At 43.2% G+C, this 20,481-nt stretch overlaps 2 protein-coding genes across 13 annotated transcripts; both read right to left on the reverse strand.

The window, feature by feature from the left end:
- Nucleotides 1-1,972: 1,972 nt before the first annotated feature.
- On the reverse strand, nt 1,973-13,142 carry LOC135510430 (heterogeneous nuclear ribonucleoprotein C-like). 9 transcript variants are annotated; one of them, XM_064931339.1, is made up of 12 exons: nt 13,005-13,142; nt 12,781-12,854; nt 11,351-11,384; nt 7,389-7,442; nt 6,823-6,942; nt 5,451-5,578; nt 5,200-5,272; nt 4,958-5,005; nt 4,664-4,866; nt 3,697-3,810; nt 3,395-3,549; nt 1,973-3,101 (listed from the first exon to the last, which is right to left on the reverse strand). In XM_064931339.1, the coding sequence occupies exons 4-12, from the start codon at nt 7,391-7,393 to the stop codon at nt 3,018-3,020; spliced, it is 930 nt and encodes a 309-aa protein (XP_064787411.1). In that variant the 5' UTR covers nt 7,394-7,442; nt 11,351-11,384; nt 12,781-12,854; nt 13,005-13,142; the 3' UTR covers nt 1,973-3,017. The 9 variants fall into 9 exon arrangements, with proteins under 9 accessions (XP_064787411.1, XP_064787414.1, XP_064787409.1 ...); XM_064931342.1 differs by lacking the exon at nt 12,781-12,854 and having other exon boundaries at nt 6,823-6,939; XM_064931337.1 differs by lacking the exon at nt 12,781-12,854.
- Nucleotides 13,143-14,121: 979 nt separating this feature from the next.
- On the reverse strand, nt 14,122-19,713 carry LOC135510424 (FH1/FH2 domain-containing protein 1-like). 4 transcript variants are annotated; one of them, XM_064931327.1, is made up of 9 exons: nt 18,484-19,713; nt 18,075-18,212; nt 17,591-17,773; nt 17,185-17,304; nt 16,547-16,708; nt 16,105-16,331; nt 15,414-15,654; nt 14,860-14,968; nt 14,122-14,745 (listed from the first exon to the last, which is right to left on the reverse strand). In XM_064931327.1, exons 1-9 carry the CDS (start codon nt 18,958-18,960, stop codon nt 14,717-14,719), a joined length of 1,686 nt encoding a protein of 561 aa, XP_064787399.1. In that variant the 5' UTR covers nt 18,961-19,713; the 3' UTR covers nt 14,122-14,716. The 4 variants fall into 4 exon arrangements, with proteins under 4 accessions (XP_064787399.1, XP_064787400.1, XP_064787398.1 ...); XM_064931328.1 differs by having other exon boundaries at nt 14,881-14,968; nt 18,075-18,215; XM_064931326.1 differs by having other exon boundaries at nt 18,075-18,215.
- Between the last annotated feature and the right edge of the window lie 768 nt (nt 19,714-20,481).

The raw sequence follows: 20,481 nt of genomic DNA on the forward strand, positions 1-20,481 counted from the left end.
AGCCCTTATTGTATGGAACTTCCATCTCATATTGCTCAAATAAACAGCAAACCTGTTTTCAAAAAAACAGATAAAGCAACACCTTGAGGCACAACGCCTCTCCCCTATTTGACCTAGGTAGCTTGTGTGTTTGTATTGATATGTAGGCTAAAAAATGTATGTAGTTCTGTCTTTGAGCTGTTCTTGTCTATTGATGTTCTGTATTATGTTTCATGTTTTGTGTGGACCCCAGGAAGAGTAGCTGCTGCTTTTGCAACAGCCAATGGGGATCCTAATAAAATACCAAATACCAATACCATTGAACTATTCCTTCCTCCCAACCAACCACCTGATACTGAATGTTGTCTAGTTGTTGCCACCTCCCAACCAACCACCTGATACTGAATGTTGTTTACTGGTTGCCATCTCTACCTCCCAACCAACCAACCACCTGATCCTGAATGCTGACTAGTAGTAAATCAAATGTATTTATAAAGCCCTTCTTACATCAGCTGATATCTCAAAGTGTTGTACAGAAACCCAGCCTAAAACCCCAAACAGCAAGCAATGCAGGTGTAGAAGCACAGTGGCTAGGAAAAACTCCCTAGAAACACCAGAACCGAGGAAGAAACCCAGAGAGGAACCAGGCTATGAGGGGTGGCCAGTAACCATCTCCAAGGTAATCTGGTTTACCAGCTGGCTCTATCCCCGAACCTATATGCGGTAGCGATTGAGACTGGTAACAACGTTATCGCCAAGGATTTGAACTTATCTTTAATTATTATAATCCAATATACAGATAAGTGCCAAAATAAAGGAAACACCAACAGAGTTTCTTAATAGTGTGTTGGGCCACCAGGTCATCTTAAATACACCTTGGCATATATTCTAAAAATGTCGAACTCTTTTGTTGATGGTGGTGGAAAACACCATCTCAGGCATCGCTGCAGAATCTCCGGTAAGTGTTCACGTCGGTTGAGAACTGATGAGACACTCAGTCCCTATGCTCCTTTGATACCAAAGTCACTAAGATATTTTCTAGTCCTGGTAGCCAGAAAAATGGGCAGCTGATAATTTTTATTTATGACCCTAAGCATGATGGGATGTTAATTACTTAACTCAGGAACCACACCTGTGTGAAAGCATCTGCTTTCAATATACTTGATATCCCTCATTTACTCAAGTGTTTACCTGTATATCCATAGTGATCTCAAGTAGTGTGAGGTAGTGTCAGATACTGCGTGTTTTAACCCTTCACTTCTGCTCAGATGTCTGGGCCATTCTCAGAAAGGTCAGCATAGCTGAGGAATTCCTCTGGAAGAGAGCTCTGCTTATTCTGGTTGGTCTCAGACTAGACGTAACATAGTAAATGAAAATACGGGACACTCAAATTAGTATGAACTGTTGCGTTTGGTATGGTTACATAAGGCAAATCAAAAGGAGGGTGGTTAGTCGGGGTAGCATTTGAGATAATTAGCAACTACTTAATACTTTTTAGCATGTTAGCTAACCCTTCCAATAACCCCTAGCCTTGCTAATGTTAGCCACTTAACACTAGCTTTGGCCACCTAGTCAAAATTAGCTAAGAGAATGTTCAATTTGTAACATATCATGCAACATGGATGGACAGTCACAAATTAATACATGCCACACCAAATGTAACAAAGTATTATACTAATTTCAGTTTAGAAAATTTCAATTTACTATGTTACTTCTACCCCTGAGACCAGGTTGGCTTATTCTGAGCAGTGCTGAGGGAAGCAGTCCTGGCTTATTTCTGTCATTAAGGACCTGACAAGACACATTCTCCTGGAAGGGGAACACAAGTAGTTAACCACTTGTTTACCATGCATTTTGAGTTGCCATGTCTTGCCATGTTAATGCCGTATGTGGCTGAGTAGTTTGAATCTGTTAACCTATAATTAGCAGAAACATGCGCCATACACACACACACACACACATCTTGATTACAAACAGCTCAAAGACATTCTGGCCTGGAGCATTTCCACTTGGAAGTTTTTAATTCACAAGCACAGTCAAAGTAATGGTCAACTGAAATCACACGGCAACCGAGACAAACACACCAACATGGATAACGTCCATTACAGAACTCAAGGTTATACTAAGTCAAAGTGTATTTCCTGACACAAATAAGTAAGCTAAAAAAAGAAACAAGCAAAACCATTCAGGGCAAAGAAAACGGCATACATTAGACAATCCTGGCATGAAATCTTCCTATACATGTCTGTTTCATTGTTTACGATTTTTATAATATGGTCATTGTAAAATCTTCCAACTCCAGCACCACATTTCACGGTAGCCTAGGTGTGTAAAAATGTCATTGCACAGTGCCACCTGCTGGTGGACACAGCAGGTGCCAAGATCCTCCAGTCCAGTGGTTTTAAAACCTCTCGGGACCCCCAGATGTTTCACAATGTTGTGGAGCCCTGAACTAACTCGTCTGATTGTCCTAGTCAAGAACATGATGATTAGTTGAATCAGGTGTGCTAGCTGTGGAATAGATCAAAAACATGGAACGACTGGGGGTCTCTGAGGAGAGGTTTGAGATCCACTGTATCTGGACTAGTACAACTAGAATAAAACTATTTTTCAAGATACATACGGTATACATAAAGAAAATCTTTGATCTGGGGCCAAATAATTAGCCTGGTCCACCAACCTGACTGCTGCGCATGCTCTCTCATCTCATTTCAATTCACAAATAATGTAAATGGAGAGATCAGGATGGCCGTATGAGGCTACAAACTAATACATGGGAGAGAAATCCAAAGAGAAGAAAAGGGACAGATATTTGCTTGACATAACTGGTAGAGTGTTACTGAATGTGTAGGTGAGCACACGTTCAGAATGGTAGAGTGGAAATGTCCATATGAAGAGTGAGTTCAGTAGGAACAGCTGTCCATGTACTGCATGTGTGTTGCTATGTAATTATACACATTTCCTTTTGTGTATGTCAGGGAGTGTGTGTGTGTGTCTGTATGTATGTGTGCGTGTGCGAACAGACAATCTTGCGGTGTTTAAGAGTCGTCTCCGTTGGCGCTATCTCCATCATCCTCACCTTCCTCCTCTTCATCGTCATCTTCCCTTCCTCGACTCTTCACCTGCAAAGAACATTCAATAACCTGATATTAGACACGGATTCCCAAAATGTCACCCTATTCCCTGTATAGTGCACTACTTTCTACCAGGACCTGGTCAAAATTAGGGCACTATACAGGAAATAAGAGTGCCATTTGGGATGCAGACACTACACCTCAAACTCTTTTCTATTCCGCTCCATTCCCTCTCAAGTGCCCTATCAAGTACTGATCTCGCCTCTCCTAAAGCTCCACCACCTCAGTTTGCTCCACTCTCTAATCCCACGCTCACCTCCTCCATCCCCCATCCCCCTCACCTCCTCCTCCTCCTCCTCCAGTAGGTCTCCCTCCTCCTCTTCGGAGTCATTGAGCAGTTGGCTCTCCCTCTCCCTTTTCAAGCTCTCCTCCTTCTTTCCTCCACAGTGGAGAGGAGACACCTCCCCGAGTTCCGGCTTCCCACTACTCTTCATGTCTGGGGAGAGAGGTGGATGGGGGGGAGAGAGGTGGATGGGAGGGAGAGGTTTATTGATATACAAAAATGTGTTGTTTCATACCTAAATGTTTGAAAATGCAGTGGGCAACAATGTGTACTTCCTCACTAGTGTCTGTCCCATCCTACCTAACTTCTTGGTGTGGTCCTTCTCCATGCGTTCCAGACTCTCCAGCAGGTAGTCCACCTTGTGTTTGATCTGGGTCAGCTCTCTCTTGATGGTCTGCAGGTCATCTGCCTTCACTGGGTTAGAGAGAGGGGATAAATAGTGTCAGAGACATACATTAACAGTAGGTATGGATTTCCCTTCCATATAATGAACATGGATTCATGTGTCTACAGGGTAAATGACTGGAGTCAATTCAGAGTTAGTGTGTGGTTATATTGTGTGTAGTGGGGCTTGCAATACCAGCATTGTGGGTTTGATTCACGGGACCACCCATATGTAAAAACACATGCAAGCATGAGTACGTCGCTTTGGATTCAAGAATCTGCTAAAATGGAAAATATCATATACTTGAGTATAAAATACATTACGAACACCTGCTCTTTCCATGCCATAGACTGACCGGGTGAATCCAGGTGAAAGCTATGATCCCTTACTGATGTCACCTGTTAAATCCACTTCAATCAAGTGTAGATGAAGGGGAGGAGACAGGTTAAAGAAGGATTTTTAAACCTTGAGACATGGATTGTGTATGTGTGCCATTCAGAGGGTGAATGAGCAAGACAAAAGATTTAAGTGCCTTTGAACAGGGTATGGTAGTAGGTTCCAGGCGCACTGGTTTGTGTCAAGAACTGCAACGCTGCTGGGTTTTTCATGCTCAATAGTTTCCCGTGTTTATCAAGAATGGTCCCCCACCCAAAGGATATCCAGCCAACTTGACAACTGTGGGAAGCATTGGAATAAACATGGGCCAGCATCCCTGTGTAATGCTTTTTAATCAAGTCCATGCCCTGACAAATTGATGCTGTTCTGAGTAAGGGGGGTGCAACTAGGAAGGTGTCCCTGATGTCTGGTATACTCAGTGTATATCGTCACTGTGGGAAGTGTCAAAAGCATCTGTAATTCCATGTGTGTGTGAGTGGTACTGACTGGTGCGTGAGGTGGAGACCCTGCTCTGGCTGCTCCTGGAGGATGAGAAGTTGGTCTTGGTGCGTCGGCTGCCCCCTGCTCCTCCACCCCCTCTTCCTCCACCGCCTCCACTCAAACTGACCCGGGGCCGCTTGGAGGGGATCACCGCCCGGGACAGGGGGGGAGGAGGTGGAGGGGGCACGCGGGACTGGTACGGGTACATCCTACAACAGCAAAACAAACAGCAAAAAAAAAAAAATCATTCTTTATCCTTTTTTCAGTATAGGGAGTGGCAACCGAGAAAGGTAGACTCACCGGTCATAGTAATCTCTCTGGAAGTCATATTCCAAATCAAATGAAGAACTGAGGAATAAAGCAAAAAGAAAGAGGGAAAGAGAGAGAGAGAGAGAGAGGGAGAGAAACAAAAGAGCGATACAGAGAGTGAGACAGCAAGGTTGGAACAGTAGATTGCATAGTTCAACATTTACATGCATTTATTTTTATACAAAAAGGATTGACTGGAGCACTTGGTAAAGATCCTATTTAAATTCAAACACCTGTACATATCTCCCGCAGAGCGCTTCACAGTCTTCAATCTCTGATGCTTCGGTTCGCAAGCAAGGTTAATGTCTGAGAGAGAGAGGAGAGGGGGGAGAAACAAAGAGCAGAGAAAGGAGGCAAATTAGAGAAAGTTTCAATCAAGACGGGGCATCAAATCCAAGTGACCACATCTACGTATACTATGCCTTCAGAAGAGGTAAAGGGAAGACATGGAAGAAGGAGCAGAAAACGCGGCCCAGGTTCTTACCCAGCACCTGTCCTACGATCATCCTCCCATCCTCGCCCCCTACGGCGGCCCGGGCATTCCTCTCATTGGCATACTGGACAAAGGCAAACCCCTTGTGCACGGAGCAGCCCACTATCTTGCCGTACTTGCTGAAGATAAAGAAGGTTACGTTATTGCCCAATGTACAATGAATGGAAACTTGTCTTTCGCTTCATCCCAACCCCTCCACAGAAACATGTACACAGGGACTGGAGAGGTGGGAGCAGAGATTAGCCATAGTACTAGGCGTGCGAAAATCCGGTAACTTTACAGTTTTCCAGTAATCGTGATTAGACGATTGCGGACTTCCTGCTTATTCCCTCCTGATTACAGAAAATGTTCCAACCAGAAAAAAAAAAATATACACTGAACAAAAATATGAAACGCAACATGTGTTGGTCCCATGTTTAATGAGCTGAAATAAAAGATACCATACATTTTCCATACACACAAAAGCTTATTTCTCTCCAATTGTTTTGCACAAATTTGTTTACATCCCTGTCAGTGAGCATTTTCTACCATGCCAAGATAATCCATCCACCTGACAGGTGTGGCATATCAAGAAGCTGATTAAACAACATGATCATTACACAGGTGCACCTTGTGCTGGGGACAATAAAAGGCCACTAAAATGTGCAGTTGTCATAACACAATGTCACAGATGTCTCAAGTTGAAGTAGCGTGCAATTGGCATGCCAACTGCAGGAATGTCCACCAGAGCCATTGCCAAAGAATTGAATGTTGATTTCTCTACCATAAGCTGCCTCTGACGTCATTTTAGAGAATTCCTGTCTGTAAATAATAGGCCCTGTCTGTAAATAATTCTGATTGCCTGGGCCTGGCTCCCCAGTGGGTGGGCCTATGGCTGCCAAGTGGGTGGGCCTATGGCTGCCAAGTGGGTGGGCCTGGCTCCCCAGTGGGTGGGCCTATGGCTGCCCAGTGGGTGGGCCTGGCTCCCCAGTGGGTGGGCCTATGGCTGCCAAGTGGGTGGGCCTGGCTCCCCAGTGGGTGGGCCTATGGCTGCCAAGTGGGTGGGCCTATGGCTGCCAAGTGGGTGGGCCTATGGCTGCCAAGTGGGTGGGCCTATGGCTGCCAAGTGGGTGGGCCTATGGCTGCCAAGTGGGTGGGCCTATGGCTGCCAAGTGGGTGGGCCTATGGCTGCACAGTCATCTAAAATCCATAGATTAGAGCCTAATGAATTTATTTATATTGACTGATGTCCTTATATGAACTGTAACTCAATAAAATCTCTGAAAATGTTTCATGTTGCATTTATATTTTTGTTCAGATATAGATATATATAAATAAATAGGGGAATTGTGCAACCCTGCATAGTACTGTCCATGCTCCCAACCTGAAGATGGCCTCCACGTCTGCCTTGGTGACCAGGAGAGTGTTGAGGTTCCCGATGAAGACCCGGGAGTTGAGGGAGCGAGGGTCAGTCTTGTTGGTAACGTTGCCAGCCATCAAGCTACTGGTGGCGGGACACCGTTGTTTATGAGAAGGGGATGAAAGAAAAAGAGCGGGGAAACAGAGGGGAGAGAGAGAGAGATGTAAGCTGAGTGTGTGGATATTCGTGCCTGTGACCATGTGCCTGTTTGGGGATGCTTTTCAACATACACTGAAATCAGGTCCAGTTTGTGTGTCTATACACAGACACACACAGTTGTTTAAAACAAGCATCCCCTTCATTGTGTATGTAGATCACTTTGGGTGATGGCTCACAGTACATGGTGACTGTATAGGTGGACTTTCATGTGCCTATAATCTAAGGTAATTGTTTTGTGCACAGGAAGGTGGGGGTTGTCATTGTCACATACACGTTTGTCAACAGCCATTTTGCACATATTTCAGGGTTTAAAGCCTTCTGTTCCTACATCTAGAGAACATATAGGCAGGGTTGAAATAGCCAGAACTCACTCCATATTGCCTGTACCCTGGACGGTCGTGGTCTGCCTGCCTGCCTACCTGTTTCTGTTGGAGAGAAGAGTGTCATTATTGGTAATTCGAGCCGGAGCTCAGCAATGCATTGTGGGAGATGTATTGCATCTACAGGGAGGGGGCGATGTCTCTAGAATGAGAAAAGTCTCCAGAAGTTCAGTATTTCTTGTTTTTGGATCAGTGCTGCCCCCATGAGGTACTTGAGGGAGGGGGGAAATATACCACACGCATAAAAAACAAAAGTCGCAGCGTTAAAGGAAGAATTAGCACCCCCAAAAACCTGTTGGACAAATAGTATTATCATAACAAACAAGACTTAGCATGACAAAGTACCTGAGCATACAGTAGTCATTAGATACACAAACAATATGATCCACGGCTGGCATGACAACATCAGAGACACTAAATAATAGAATGACTGCATCCCATGCCACCCTATACCATACATAACCCACCATAGGGGCTCAGAGGGCTCCAGTCAAAAGTAGTGAACTTGAGGGAAGACTGCTATTTGGGATACATCCAATAGTATATTAGCTACCACGTGTACTCTTGACAAATGACTTCTCATAAATGTCTGTGAACTACATTAACAGGAAGTGATTTAAGTCACTGGCTTTCATTATTAGGCATTTTTTGTGGTAAATCGAAGCAGAGTCCCAATTGGCACCCTATATAGTGCACTACTTCTAAACAGGGCCCATAGGGCTACGGTCAAAAGTAGTGCACTTTACAGGGAACATATAGGGTGTCATTTGGGATGTGGCCAAGGGATACGTTATTACATGGAGTGGGGAGGACATTCTCAAATGTCTGTCTTTGTAAATCCCAAAAGCAGAGCCCCTCGTGGCTTGTGTCCACTTTCATAACTGATAAAAATAGAAGGCTCCACAGCGTTCTCTGTACGGTGGACACACACATTTCAGATTACACTGCCGTGTTGGGTCTGGGTGTCTATCCAAAAGCTTAATGCACTTTTCAGTTAGTGATTTTGGCTAGGATGTGTTGTCACGCCTGGCCAGTTGACAAGGCTGGGTTAGTATCTACCAGCGTCGATGAGGGGAGAACGCAGGCAGGTCATGTGACCCCAGTAAGAGGTGATATAACACGCACAGCTGTGACTATTACGGTCAAAAGTAGTGCACTTGACAGGGAACATATAGGGGCTGGAGAGGGACATAATCCTAGTCCCAAAAATCTCTCCTTTCTCCTAAAGTGTGCCGTGGTTCCCCACAAATATATAAAGCATTGTATTGGGAAATGCCAGTGAGAGTTCCACTACATTTATTATTTAAGTCATTTCCTTTCAAGAGGAAGAGATAATTGGAACATGGCCCTAGTCTGGAAGGTGGTACTACACGTTGTAGGTTGTGTGTGTGGGAGGGGGGGGGGGGAATCAATAGTTACATATCAGAACACTATTTTTGACAATCGTCTACAGTTTTGACAATATTGCAATATAATTTGTGCTAGTTGGCTGTACCAAAACTACGCTATTTTTCCTTTGTCCCTCTACAGAAGACATGGTGAGCAATATGTTTGGAACATCGAATCGCAATAAAATCACAGCATTTAAATCACAAAACAAACTGAATCGTGAGAAGAAAAAAATCCCCATAGATAACTTATTGGCACCTATATGGTGATATCGCATCGTGAGATCCCTAGCCTTATTGGTGATACTATAATGCAGTCAGACTCATAGTTCCCTTCACTTCCCATTTAGATATAATTTTACAAGAAGTGAAAAAACACACCACATGTGGAATTGTTTAAGAGCGCAGAACAGTTTAGGTTTATATTCAAGGCTTTCATTGGTGTGCGTGTGTGTGTTGTGCTTCAACATTTGTCACGTATGCCAACATCTCCAGTTAACAAGTAAGTAGTTAGGTCAGTATCTCAACTCCTGGTAAGTTGGGGGATCCGGTGTCTCAGCAGCCCCTTCGATGGTTACCCATCACCGATGTTGTCAGTTACAGTGCCTTCAGAGCGTATTCATACTTATCACACACGTTGTGTTACAGCCTGAATTAAAAATCAAATATTCTCATCCATCTACACACAACATAATGACAAAGTGAAAGTGTTTTTAGACATGTTTTCTTAATTCATATCTCATTTACATTAGTATGTCAACCCAGAGGCAAAACTTTGTAGAAGCACCTTTAGCAGTGACTACAACTGTGTCTTTCTGGGTAGGTCTAAGATTGGGAAACATTTGCCCATTATTCTTTAAGCTCTGTCCAATTGGTTGTTGGTCATTGCTAGACAACCATTTTGCAGGTCTTGCCATTCCTTTTGACTTAAATATATTTAAAAACTGTAAATTGGACACTGTCTTATTGGTAAACAACTCCAGTGCATATTTGTCCTTGCGTTTTAGGTAATTGTCCTATTGAATGGTTAATTCATTTCCCAGTGTCTGATTGAAAGCAGACTAAACCAGGTTTTCCTCTAGGATCTTGCCTGGATGCATTGAAAATAAAATAGTACACGATTCCTTCTTTTCACTCCATCAATTAGGTTAGTATTGCGGAGTAACTACAATGTTGTTGATCCATTCTACCATCACAGCCATTAAATTCTGTAACTGTTTTAAAGTCAACATTAGCATCATGGTGAAATCCCTGAGCGGTTTCCTTCCTCTTTGGAAACTGAGTTAGGAAGGACGCCTGTATCTTTGTAGTGACTGAGTGTATTGATACACCATCCAAAGTGTAATTATTAACTTCACTATGCTCAAAGGGATATTAAATGTCTGTTTTATTTATCTTTAACTTTCTTTGCGAGGCATTGGACCCCTAATCTTTGTGGTTGAATCCATTGAAATTCACTGCTCGACTGAGGGACCTAACATGGAGTGGCTGCTGCCAACACACAGACTCAACTCCAGCCACTTTAATAATGGGAATTGATGTAAAATATATCATTAGCCACTTTAAACAACGCTACTTATTATAATGTTTACATACCCTACATTATTTCTCATATGTATATGTATATACTGTACTCTATATCTACTGCATCTTTATGTAATACATGTATCACTAGCCACTTTGTTTACATACTCATCTCATATGTATATACTGTACTCGATACCATCTACTGCATCTTGCCTGTGCCGCTCTGTACCATCACTCATTCATATATCTTTATGTACATATTCTTTATCCCTTTACACTTGTGTATAAGGTAGTAGTTTTGGAATTGTTAGCTAGATTACTCGTTGGTTATTACTGCATTGTCGGAACTAGAAGCACAAGCATTTCGCTACACTCGCATTAACATCTGCTAACCACGTGTAAGTGACAAATAAAATTTGATTTGACCTTACAGATAATTGTTTGTGTGGGGTACAGAGGGATGTAATCATCCAAAATAAATGTAGAACACTATTACTGCACACAGTCAGTACATTTTTACTCCTGAACTTATTTAGGTTTGCCATAACAATGGGGTTGAATACATTTCAGCTTTTCATTTGATTAAATTTGTAAAAATTCCATTACAAACAATCCCAATGACATTATGGGGTATTGTGTGTAGGCCAGTGATTTATATTTTAAAAATTACCTTGTAATTTAAAAAAAAAAAAATCTATTTTAAATTCAGGTTGTGTAACAACAAAATATAGAAAAGGTCAAGGGGTGTGAATACTTTCTGAAGGTGACCAATCAGTTTGTTTTTTTAAATCAAGAAAAAGAAGTGGGAAAGTAGGGGTTCAATGTGAAATGCAAACTACTAGGCTACTCAAAACTACAAAAACAAATGGACAGTAGTGATAGGCTATCACAACACAAAAGCAGCAGAAAACTACTTGCTTTAGGGATTTCCAAAAGGAGAAAAAAAGGCTACTTCACAAAGGCAGAAAGAAAAAACTAAACTAGATTCAAAGTCGATGTCAACGTGGAGGTGGAAAAAAAAACAGGAGACCAACTTACGATTTGTCGCTGCTCAAAAAAGATGCCTCAAAAACTAAAAAAAGGGAAACAAAAAAATGTAAATTAGAAGAGAACACCTGTAATGTTGAACTGAACCCATAAGCAGAGGCTACGAACCATGCTAATGATAGAAGATTTAGAAACAAACCATTGGGATTGTGTTAGTGGCCATATACATGTATAGGCTAAGTCGTAACCATCTGTACATAATGTGGTGTGGGGTCAGGTGCACACCTCTTAAACTGTGTCAAGACCACAGTAGACACATATTCCTTTCCTTCAAGACTTCTGGCCCTGTATTCACAAAGCATCTCAGAGTAGCTGTGCTGATCTAGGATCAGTTTTAGATTACAATGACTGGATGGGAGGTGGGACCTGATCCGAGACCACCACTAGTGCGAGACGCTTTGTGAATGTGGGCCCAGACCAGCAGGACTTGATTAAAACGATGAAAAAAAAAAAGAAAAACTATTCAGTCCAACTAGTCTGTTTTCTGTCGCGAAGGGAAGCCATTTGAGAGAATTGGGACACAGCCAGTAGGTCTACTAGTTAGGGCTTGTAAATAATAAAAAAGGTCTGGGTAAGGCCTACAGAGAGGAGGTGATCAACAACAAATAAAAAAAATAAAAACTGTATCCACTGGTGCAAAATCAACTCCCTGAAATTGTCATAGTAACAGGGCATCTTCACATCATCAATGCATACCAACACTGCCTTAAGCACAGGAGATTTCCTACATAAGAAGCTTTGTTCACTGATCAGCTCTAGTAGGCCTAATGGACGTTGATCACATAGAAGTCTGACCACAACTATTTCAACAGGCTACACATTTGAATAAAGTTCAATAAAAGCACAAATTATGGATGCATGAAATCTCATTCTGCACAATATTTTAATTATTCATATCACAAAATGCAATGCCAGGGTAGTCTATTTCTCGATTTAACAAATGTCTTTGCTTACACAATACACCGTATTGTTTGTATTCCAGTGCAAACGAACGCCCACTTTCACTCTTCATAGTGAAAAAAGATAATGCCTCAGAAATTACGTCATTGTTTCGAGAAATAGGGCTAATGCAGAGAGCACTGTTGCGAACCTCAAAAATAAGAAAGCCAAAAAGAAAACGTTGGAAATATTTCTGAGCAGTCAACTTCAACAACCGAAATTCACGTTACTGGGTCTTAAAATGAAAAGGTTGAACAGTATAAAAACCCTGTTAAAAACGTCATTCCTGGGTGGGGAAAAGACGACCATGATGTTGACCACATACTACTAGGCCTAATCATTTGTCCAGTCAGATTGGAAACAACCTTCGATCTTTCTTCACATAAAAATATTACCACAAAACACACAAAATGCTCTTATGGTAAACTTGGAAAAATGAAGGTTCAAAAGTCCTAATTCGAAAAGTAAAGCAAAAAAATTACCGCTGTGTAGAGAGCTAACCAATACTAGTCACGCGCAGCCTGTTTTCCACCCGTCGCTGCAACAAAATGCACGCCTTTAAAAGCCAACACAAATTCAGAGAATGCAGTCAGAAAAATCCATTCAAAACAAAAAAATAAAAAGTCCGAAAGAGATCAGCTCAAAGTAAAAAGAAAAAAAAAAGAAAAAAAAAATCTGAAAAATTTTCTCGATTCAAAATACTCACCAGGAGCTCAATTATTGAAAAATGAGTACAATTTCGACGTTGTGTTGGTTGGTGTCTTATATGATCCGTTTCCAATTCAGTAGGCTGATTGTACTGTACCTTGAACCAGAAAACACGAAATGGCGCTGTGGCTACGCATAGCAGTATGTTCACTCCTTATCCGGAATACTGAGATCTTATTGGATCAAGTCAGGAGAACGTGACTTAAATCTCTTCGGGAATTGGTTGACATATCACTAAACCCCGCCTAAGAGGCGCCACCACATTCCATCTTTGAACAGTAGACTACCATCTGACTGAAACAATGCACACATGCATAGAAGTGCAACAATAGCCTCCACTACAAAGTAAAACATATACCGAACAAAAATATAAACGCAACATACAACAGTTGAACTATTTTACTGAATTTCAGCTCATATAAGGAAATCAGTCAATTGAAATTAATTAATTAGGCCCTAATCCATGGATTTCACAGCAGGGCAGAGGCACAGCCATGGGTAGGGCTGGGAAGGCATAGGCCCACCCACTGGAGAGCCAGGCCCACCCGCTAGGGAGCTAGGCCCAGCCAATCAGAATGAGTTTTTCCCCACAAAAGTGCTTCTTTACAAAAAATAAATACTCAGTTTCATCAGCTGTCCGGTTGACTGATCTCAGATGATCCCGCTAGTGAAGAAGGCGGATGTAGATCCTGGGCTGGCGTGGTTACATGTGGTCTGCAGTTGTGATGCCGGTGGGACGTACTGCCAACTTCTCGAAAACGACGTTGGAGGGGGTTTATGGTAGATAAATGAACATTCAATTCTCTGGCAATTGCTCTGGTGGTCATTCCTGCAGTCAGCATGCCAGTTGCACGCTGCCTCAAGACTTGAGACATCTGTGGCATTGTGTTGTGTGACAAAACTGCACATTTTAGAGTGGCCTTTTTATTGTCCTGCAGCGCAAGGTGCACCTGTGTAATGATCATGCAGTTTAATAAGGTTGTTGATATACCACACCTGTCAGGTGGATGGATTATCTTGGCAAAGGAGAAATGCTCACTAACAGGGATGTTAACAAATCTGTGCACACAATTTGAGCGAAATAAGCTTTTTGTGCATATGGAACATTTGTGAGATATTTTATTTCACTTCATTAAACACGGGACAAATACCAATGTTGCGTTTATATTTTTGTTTAGTGTGGATCAGTGGCGGTTCCTCAGAGGAGGAAGGGGAGGACCATCCTCTTCAGTGAATTTCATGTGTTGGCAGAAAAATGTATGTTGAATGTCTTAAATGCATTTTCTGACAACAAAAACATAGTGACATTATTGATGTCGCTAACACACAGAAAATCCACATGTAAAAAGGAAATCCATGTTTGGCAAGTTTTTTATGTTTCACATACATATATAGAAATGTGAAACATTTGTCAAAAATAGTTTTCATGTCTACACATATATTTACACGTGTTTATTTTCAATGCTGCTGTGTTAGTCTGACTGTGGATAAGATTGTGTTTGTGTATGAGAATAAGTAGGCCTATGTGCTTGTTGAAGTGCATGACAGAATATTTTATTGCATTGTAGCATACAACATGCAGGGACTATGGTGTGCTAAACAGTATGCATTTACAGTGACTATAGTCACATGTGTAGCAATAGCAATGCATGATTCTCCAAACAGATGTAGACAGAAACGCAGGACAGACGACACACTTCGCTTCACATGTCACCACTTTAGCTTCCGGGAGAGTCGACCTGAAACACCAAGAAATAGGTAAGGTGTGTGTGTGTGTGTGTGTGTGTGTGTGTGTGTGTGTGTGTGTGTGTGTGTGTGTGTGTGTGTGTGTGTGTGTGTGTGTGTGTGTGTACCTCTGATATCAGTTTTCTTACTGCGGTGACGTGGAAGGGTGGAATCTAACTGAAAGTCAGATTCTGGGGTCTTCAATACCTCCTCTAGTTTGCACTGCTCCAAGCTCTCCTGACAAATTAACAACACACAGTTATGAAAATGAAACATTCATAACACACATATTATTCAGCTACTTATTATTGATGTATACATGTGTAGTTCCATTTAAATCAGGAATCCACAGCAGTGAATCTGCCACATCCGTTTGCAATATAACTATGTCTAAGTAGCTTTGCACAAGCCTTAACTCATGAGCCTGTTTCTGTAGCAATAGAACAGCAGAGTATGTACTAGGATGTTTTTTTCTACCACTTTGCTGGATGCTAATTTTGAAACAAAAACATTAACAATGTGCCTGGGGTGGCCAGTGGCTTTGTTTCGCCTGTCGCGGATTAAGTTCAGGAAAGTCCTCCCCCGTTTCGGCTGTTTGCTTCTATTCCTATTGAATACACTCCTGTTTTTTTGTGACACTGTCACTTCTCTCCCTTTCTCTCGCTCTCCCACCTGTCTCTACCTGAGAAGGTGTCTGGTGGTGGTGGTGGGGATGGTAGTGGTGTTTGTGGTTAGGTGCAGGTGAGCTGGGACTCTCTCCTCCTTTCTCTCGCCCCCTCTCTCTCTCCCTTTGTTGCAGGATGGAGAGACGGGTGGCTCTGTATTCCAGGGAGAAGTCACTGACGGTCTTACAGAAGTCCTCTGCATTCGTCTCTCTCACCATCGTACGAGAGTAACCCAGAAACAAAAGGAATGAGTGAAACCTGCAGATAGAGCGAGAGAGAGTACAGAGAAAGACAAACAAGAGAGAGAGAGAGAGAGAGAGAGAAGAGAGGGAGAGAGAAGAGGGAGAGAGAGAGAGGGTGATAGAGAGCGTAAGGGAGTGTTTGAGAGAGAAGAAGAGAGAGAGACAGAGATATATATATATAGAGAGAGATAGAGAGATAGAGAGGGAAAGAGAGAGAGAGAAAAATAGAAGGAGAAAAGGTGTGAGATAGAGAGGAAGAGAGAGAGAGAAACAACAACAATCACCCATTTCTAGTGTCATAGCTGTTTATTCCAGATGTATGAATCTCTAAACTAATCAAATCAACTTTATAAACTACTTATAAGCCCTTTATACATAATTTTAAGCGTACCTTAATGTAAAGTATTGTATTAGGTCATGTAAGTAAAGTTACAATCTTACACAAGTTACAATATTCAGACATCACCTGTTGATAACCCTCCGATGGACAGCTCTCAGTACCTTCAGCCTGTCCTCACATTCCTTCAGGAACGTAGGTAACCTCTGTCGCAGGGTGCCTTCCCGCTCCCCTCCTCTGTCCCGTCCTCCTCTCTTCTTCTCATCCTCCCGTTCTAGCAGACGCAGCTGGTCCCATGAGGATTTGCAAAGGGACTCCAGCTGTGAGAGGCTGGACTGGACCTGGGTGAAGTCACACTGGGAGAGAGACAGGGGAGGGTTGAGAGCAGAGTGGTCGCACACGCACGCACGCACACACGCACGCACACACACACACACACGCACGCACGCACGCACGCACGCACGCACGCACGCACGCACGCACACACACACACACACACACACACACACACACACACACACACACACACACACACACACACACACACACACACACACACACACACACACACCTTGCTGGTGCGGGTGACAGAGGTGATATCAGAGTAGAGGTCTGAGGACTGTGGGTAGAGCTGCAGGAGCAGAACACACATATGGTACAGGAGAGGCTGACGGGAGTGTGTATCTCTGACCTGAGACAACTTCCCCAGGTAACTCAACTCAAAACCACCGGCCTAAAGAGAGAGAGAGAGAAAGGGAGAGCGAGAGGGAAGGAGGGAGGGAGGGAGAGAGAGACAGAGAGAGAGAGACAGGGGGGAGAGAGAGAAAGAGAGAGACAGGGAGGTGAGGGGGAGAGAGAGAGAGGGAGAGAGACAGAGAGATGGGGAGAGAGAGACAAAGAGAAAGCGGGGGAGAGAGAGAGAGAGAGGCGAGAAAGAAAGTTAGATTGCTAGGATTTAGTCCAGGGTTTCCCAAACTTGGTCCTGGGGACCTCAGGGGGTGCACGTTTTGTTTTTTTCCCTAGCACTACACAGCTGATTCAAATAATCAACTAATCATGAAGCTTTGATCATTTGAATCAGCTGTGTATTGTAAAAAAAAAAAGACAAGTGCACCGAATTTGGGAAGCGCAATAGATCACTGCAACAACAACAGTGAAAAAAGAGGAATGAGACTAATGCAAAGGAGTTGATGATGGTATGTTGTTCACCTTGCATCCATTGAGGAAGTTACCAATGGCTAGCACAGTGGCCAAGATGCATCTAAAAGTCTGATTGGCTGCCAGCTGTTCCATGGCAAGCTTCAGGTGGAAGAGAGGCTCTGCAATTTCCTGGTTATATAAATAACATACAGCAATGGGTAAGCAACACATTCACAGTTATTGGACGCTTATTGGAAGTTCAAGTAGTCCCTCTGTGTTTCAATCCATTTTCTTCAGTTTGTTGCCTCATGAATGCCACCCTGCATCACACTTCAAAGTTTAAAACCTCTACAACTTATCCGCAATAAACCATAATGCCACAAGGTGACAGCCCCTTATCCATTCTCCATCCATCCTCCACCTCCTCTAATCACTCATTATGCCTTCCATTTTATGACACTCAGACACCACCTACTCTTTCCAGGGTGTCATAGTCCAGAGCGAAAGCCCAGAGCTGAAGCCTGGGGCTCAGGTAAGTGATCTGCCCCAGGGTTAGGAGACAGAGCTCTGCTGGGGCCAGAGGCGAGTGGGGGGACTCGGCCTGGGCCTTCCTGATCAGAGACAGCTCCTCTTCACTGGGGACCAGGGACTGGAGACGCTGGATGGAGAGAGAGAGAGAGAGAAGGGATTTAGATGGATGTGAAAGTCTGTGGAGAAGGTATGCCTGTAGTAAGGTACAGGCTGATGTAGAGATGAGTTGGCAGTAAGTGGAGTATAAGTTAGTCCTCCTACTAGTATAAGATGCAGTGAGGAAGGTGACATGCAGCATAATACTATTTGCCTCATTGTATTTTCAATGTAGGATTTGCAGTGGTTTATGAGTTATCAGTGAATGGTCACTATATATGCAGTCAAAATATACAGTGAGTCATGATAGTCGTCTGTAGTGGAGACTGTACCTGTACGTCCTCTCTGTCCAGAACACTACAGTCCATGGTATAAATGGCAGGAGGCAGCAGGCGGGGAGGAGGGAGGCTACTGAGGGCAATTGTGATGATGTTACTCCGTTTCACCCCCAGAACTGAGACAGATGGCAGCTTCTGGAAGAGAGGGGTGGGGGGAGAGAAAGGGAGATGGTAGAGTCCAGTCATACACAGTGATCACCAACCCTGTCCTTGAGAGCTGAAGGGTTTGTAGTTGTCTGCACCAGTCCCAGTTGATTCCATTGTTAGTGCTGTACACTTTGTTCCTCTCAAAGTACACCAACATTAGCCAGAATACCTTACAAAATTAGCCTTATATAATTAGCCAGAGCACCAAGAAATTGGATTGCAGAGCACTCAAGAGAGCTCTGGTTTCAACTCTTACCTGCCTTCCCGTCAGCACGCTGCAGATGGAGCCATTTCCCTTGGTCTCAAACAGGTATTCCAGCCGGTTGGTGTCCAGGTGCACCGGCTCCAGCCCAGCCCAGATGGTCTGGGGCCCAAAGCGGCTAACCCTGGGCAGGGGGGGCAGGCTGTGGAGCTCCCTCCAGTGGAGCTTTAAGGTACGACAACCTGAGGGTTTCCCCATGGAAGAGGCATATCCTGTAGACAGGGGAGGGGGAGGAGCTGAGGGCGGCATGGGAGGGGGAGGAGGTGGTGTTTGGAGACATGCTGAGGTTTGGTTGATCAAGGTGCCACCGTCTTCCTCGTCGCTGTCCAATCCCAGGTCCTCCTCATCCCACAGGTCGGAGAAGTCCAAGGTGTTGAGGCGGAGACGAGGTGCAGACTTTAGGAAGGAAACCCAGGATTTGTCGAGGCCTGAAGTTAAGGGCATGTCCTTGATTTGATAGGATTGTGTCATTGGTCCTTTCAGGATTGCCTTGGTTTTGTGCTAATATCCGGAATGGACGTTTTCAGCTATAACCTAATGGTTTTGGTTTATTTGCAGTTTTTAAACATATTCTTCAGAAAAGGTGTTTTTTGTTGTTGTTTTAGACACACTTTTTGGAGAGAAAAAAAAGCAGTTGAAAAAACACAGTTAATAAGAGTGTTCTTCCTTTTCTGAATACGCAGGAAAAAGCAGTAAATGAACACCTCCTATCCTCTCTTTTCTTCTCACCCATTCATCCTGCAGGTCTTTGAGAGAAGAGATTCAATCACAACACTCAGATTTCCCTCTATAACAATATCTCCATACTAATCCTGTTACCTCCTCTCTTGTCACCCTGTGACCAATGAATTCAGGCCAAAACCACATGACTGCTCCATGATCCACAAACCAAACCACAAATTCTCAATATTATTCCCAAAATCCAGAACTAGCTTTAGGTGTCATTTGCTTCCAAAAAAGAATGCTCTTTCTGCTTCTACTTAGGAATGTAGAGCAAAATTGTCCCTTGAACGGATAGAATGCGCACCAATTGGATCGGTTCAGAATCAGATGGGTCCAGATTCCTCTTCGAATTCAGGGTTCAATTCTGATGTTGATTTCCAAGGAATGGTTCTGTTGTTTCCAACTGTTTTCATGCAATGACCCGACCTGGTTTCACAGAAACTTCTCTCTCTCTCTTTCTCTCTCTCTCTCTCTCTCTGACTCTGTGAGTGGTCTCTTCTATCAGGGCTGAAATGTATCAGTCTCAGTTTATTTGAGTTGCACCCTTTTCCTTAATTTCCTTATCGAGCCAACATCTCCTGTTTAATTTGCTTCTTGTGTATACACAACCCTCTATCTGCTGCTGTTGATCTCCCCTCCCTCCCTCTCTCCCTCTCTCCCTCCCTCCCTCCCTCCTTCTCTTTGCTCCCCCCATCATGAACATAATGATCTCTTTCTGAAGACATACCGGTCTCTCCACCTTTTCTAATAGTAAAGAACGAGCCTTTGAATGTGATTTGTGCACATAGCATTACTCATAATGAAAAAGATTCTTTGTAACCTACATGATTTCCAGGCCTAGTCCTGCCCAAAGCACAATAGGGTCAGCTGTGTTTATGGTCCTTTGCATGCTTGACAGCCATAATGACAGCACCCCTCCTATAGCTATTACAGATGTAGCACCTTAATTTGCATGAGAACTTTCCTGCAATGCAGGATATGTAAAACTTGGAGTGTATTTGTGGTTTAAAAAAACATTGAGATTTCAGACTTCCTTTTCACTTCCGAACAATGTATCAACCCTTCCAAGATTGTCCATTAATTATAAACCTCATAATAATTCACATTATCTGTTGCTGCAGGATTATTTTCCGGCTGTACCAAACGTGCTCAAATTAAGATCCTATATCTGTAGTCTTATAGGCTCCAAACAGTGACATATACACTGTATGTACCATGCAAACCTGAATGGTCTGAATGAAGGACTGATTGTACTTAGGCCTGTAGAGT

This window comes from Oncorhynchus masou, chromosome 23 (assembly GCF_036934945.1).
Source record: "Oncorhynchus masou masou isolate Uvic2021 chromosome 23, UVic_Omas_1.1, whole genome shotgun sequence".
NCBI classification, from domain to species: domain Eukaryota; kingdom Metazoa; phylum Chordata; class Actinopteri; order Salmoniformes; family Salmonidae; genus Oncorhynchus; species Oncorhynchus masou.

What these genes read in the sequence shown, in the direction of transcription:
- LOC135510424 (XM_064931326.1), bottom strand. Translation starts at nt 18,960, where the DNA reads ATGACACAATCCTATCAAATCAAGGACATGCCCTTAACTTCAGGCCTC. An exon ending in GCGTGCTGACGGGAAGGCAG is followed by an intron (nt 18,216 to 18,483) that starts GTAAGAGTTGAA and finishes CCTCTCTTCCAG; the next exon opens with AAGCTGCCATCTGTCTCAGT. An exon ending in CATCGGAGGGTTATCAACAG is followed by an intron (nt 15,655 to 16,104) that starts GTGATGTCTGAA and finishes CTCTATCTGCAG; the next exon opens with GTTTCACTCATTCCTTTTGT.
- LOC135510430 (XM_064931338.1), bottom strand. An exon ending in GACGTGGAGGCCATCTTCAG is followed by an intron (nt 5,579 to 6,822) that starts GTTGGGAGCATG and finishes CTTTATCTTCAG; the next exon opens with CAAGTACGGCAAGATAGTGG. An exon ending in CAGAGAGATTACTATGACCG is followed by an intron (nt 4,867 to 4,957) that starts GTGAGTCTACCT and finishes TTGCTGTTGTAG; the next exon opens with GATGTACCCGTACCAGTCCC.